This window comes from Dipodomys ordii, unplaced genomic scaffold (genome assembly GCF_000151885.1).
Source record: "Dipodomys ordii isolate 6190 unplaced genomic scaffold, Dord_2.0 Scaffold14, whole genome shotgun sequence".
Classification (NCBI taxonomy): domain Eukaryota; kingdom Metazoa; phylum Chordata; class Mammalia; order Rodentia; family Heteromyidae; genus Dipodomys; species Dipodomys ordii.
Genome location: NW_012267230.1, coordinates 16,163,803 through 16,165,223, shown reverse-complemented (window position 1 = coordinate 16,165,223; position 1,421 = coordinate 16,163,803). Strand labels below are relative to the sequence as shown.

General features: G+C 60.7%; 1 protein-coding gene across 1 annotated transcript in view; it reads left to right on the top strand.

Annotated features, from left to right (window-relative positions):
- Positions 1–9: 9 nt before the first annotated feature.
- Positions 10–1,421, top strand: part of Rhot2 (ras homolog family member T2) — a gene marked incomplete at its 5' end in the record, with an annotated part of 5,374 nt that continues 3,962 nt past the window's right edge. Inside the window, 3 exons of the mRNA XM_013011289.1 lie at positions 10–127; positions 199–242; positions 928–981. Coding sequence (XP_012866743.1) covers positions 10–127; positions 199–242; positions 928–981 — 216 coding nt within the window. The remainder of the gene's footprint in view (positions 128–198; positions 243–927; positions 982–1,421) is intronic.

The following is a 1,421-nucleotide window of genomic DNA, read 5'->3' as shown; positions in this document are numbered from 1 at the left end:
GGCGGGGCGGGGGCGGACCGGGTCAGGCCTCCCGGCTCGTTCCAGGTCCCGGCCCGCGCCGAGGAGATCACCATCCCCGCCGACGTCACTCCGGAGAAGGTGCCCACGCACATCGTGGATTACTCAGGTAGGCCGGGCCCGTGGCCGCCGGCCCGCGGGGCCTGGCTGCAGCTCGCTCTCACCCTCTCTCTTCCCTAGAAACGGAGCAGACGGAGGAGGAGCTCCAGGATGAGATCCACAGGGTGAGGCGCTGAGCCAGAGTCGGGGCCAGGCGTGGGGGGGTGCTGAGCCCGAGTCGGGGTCGGATATTGGCCACTATCTGGGCCTAATCCGCTTCCTCCACTGGGGAACTGAATTAAGTCCACCGGCTGTCCTTGGCCTGCTAATTCTGCCTTGACCCTTTGGCTCCCAGTACACCTTCCAGGGATCTCTTTTCTGCACGTGTTCCTGGGGGCGTGCCATCACAGCCGGCCCTAAACATCCCCATGTCCTCCTCTTTGCTCTGTGGTCCAGTCTGTACTCGAGGCCCCCAGGTCCCAGAGGATCCTGTCAGCACCTCTGTGCACTAAAGCCCCCATGGTGTGTCCTGCTCAGGCCACCGCTGTTCAGGGGAGACCCCTCCCACCATCACTTGGCCTTTGATCTCACCGCTGGGTTGTTTGTAGTAAGGTCAAAGCAAGGGGCTGAGACCAAGACTTGTTCCCTGGGGCATCTTATTGTCCTCTGGCATGATTATGCCTGTCCTGACAGCTCAGGCCCTGGGGCCCCGCTGGCCAGAGCCACTGGGAGCAGGCAGGGAAGGGGCTTGTCCAGACAAGGGAAGGCTTTTCAGGCCTCTGCTGTGCCCCATCCTGCCTGTGAGCACCTGGGCTGTGCACAGTGAATGCCCAGCCTTCACTCACCCTGGCCTTGGTGCTCTTCCCGCAGGCAGATGTGGTGTGTGTGGTGTACGATGTGTCTGAGGAAGCCACCATTGAGAAGGTGAGCAGCAGCCCCTGGACACTGCCTGTCCTCAGTGCAGACATTCCCCTGAGTGTCCAGTGGGCTCTCTCCTGCCTGTGACCAGCCTTGCAGAGTCCAGACCTCAGGGGGAGGTGATGAATCTCCTGGCGCTTGGCCTGCTGTTCGGATCAGACAAGGCCCTGTGGACTCTATTTTCTCCCTCCGGCTCTACCCTTAGTGGCTGTGAGTTTGGTCCTCATTCGCCTTGATCTCCTCTCCTCTCCTATGTAGTCTGGGTCCTCTAAGGAGGACCTGTGGGCTGGTTGGGCGGCCTCATACCACAGCCAGTCTTTGCTTTTTATTTGTTTTTTTGGGTCTAGTCATGGGGCCTGAACTGTGGGCCTGGGCACTGTCCCTCAGCTCTTCAGCTCAAGGCTAGCGCTCTACCACTTGAGCCACAGCGCCACTTCTGGCTTTTT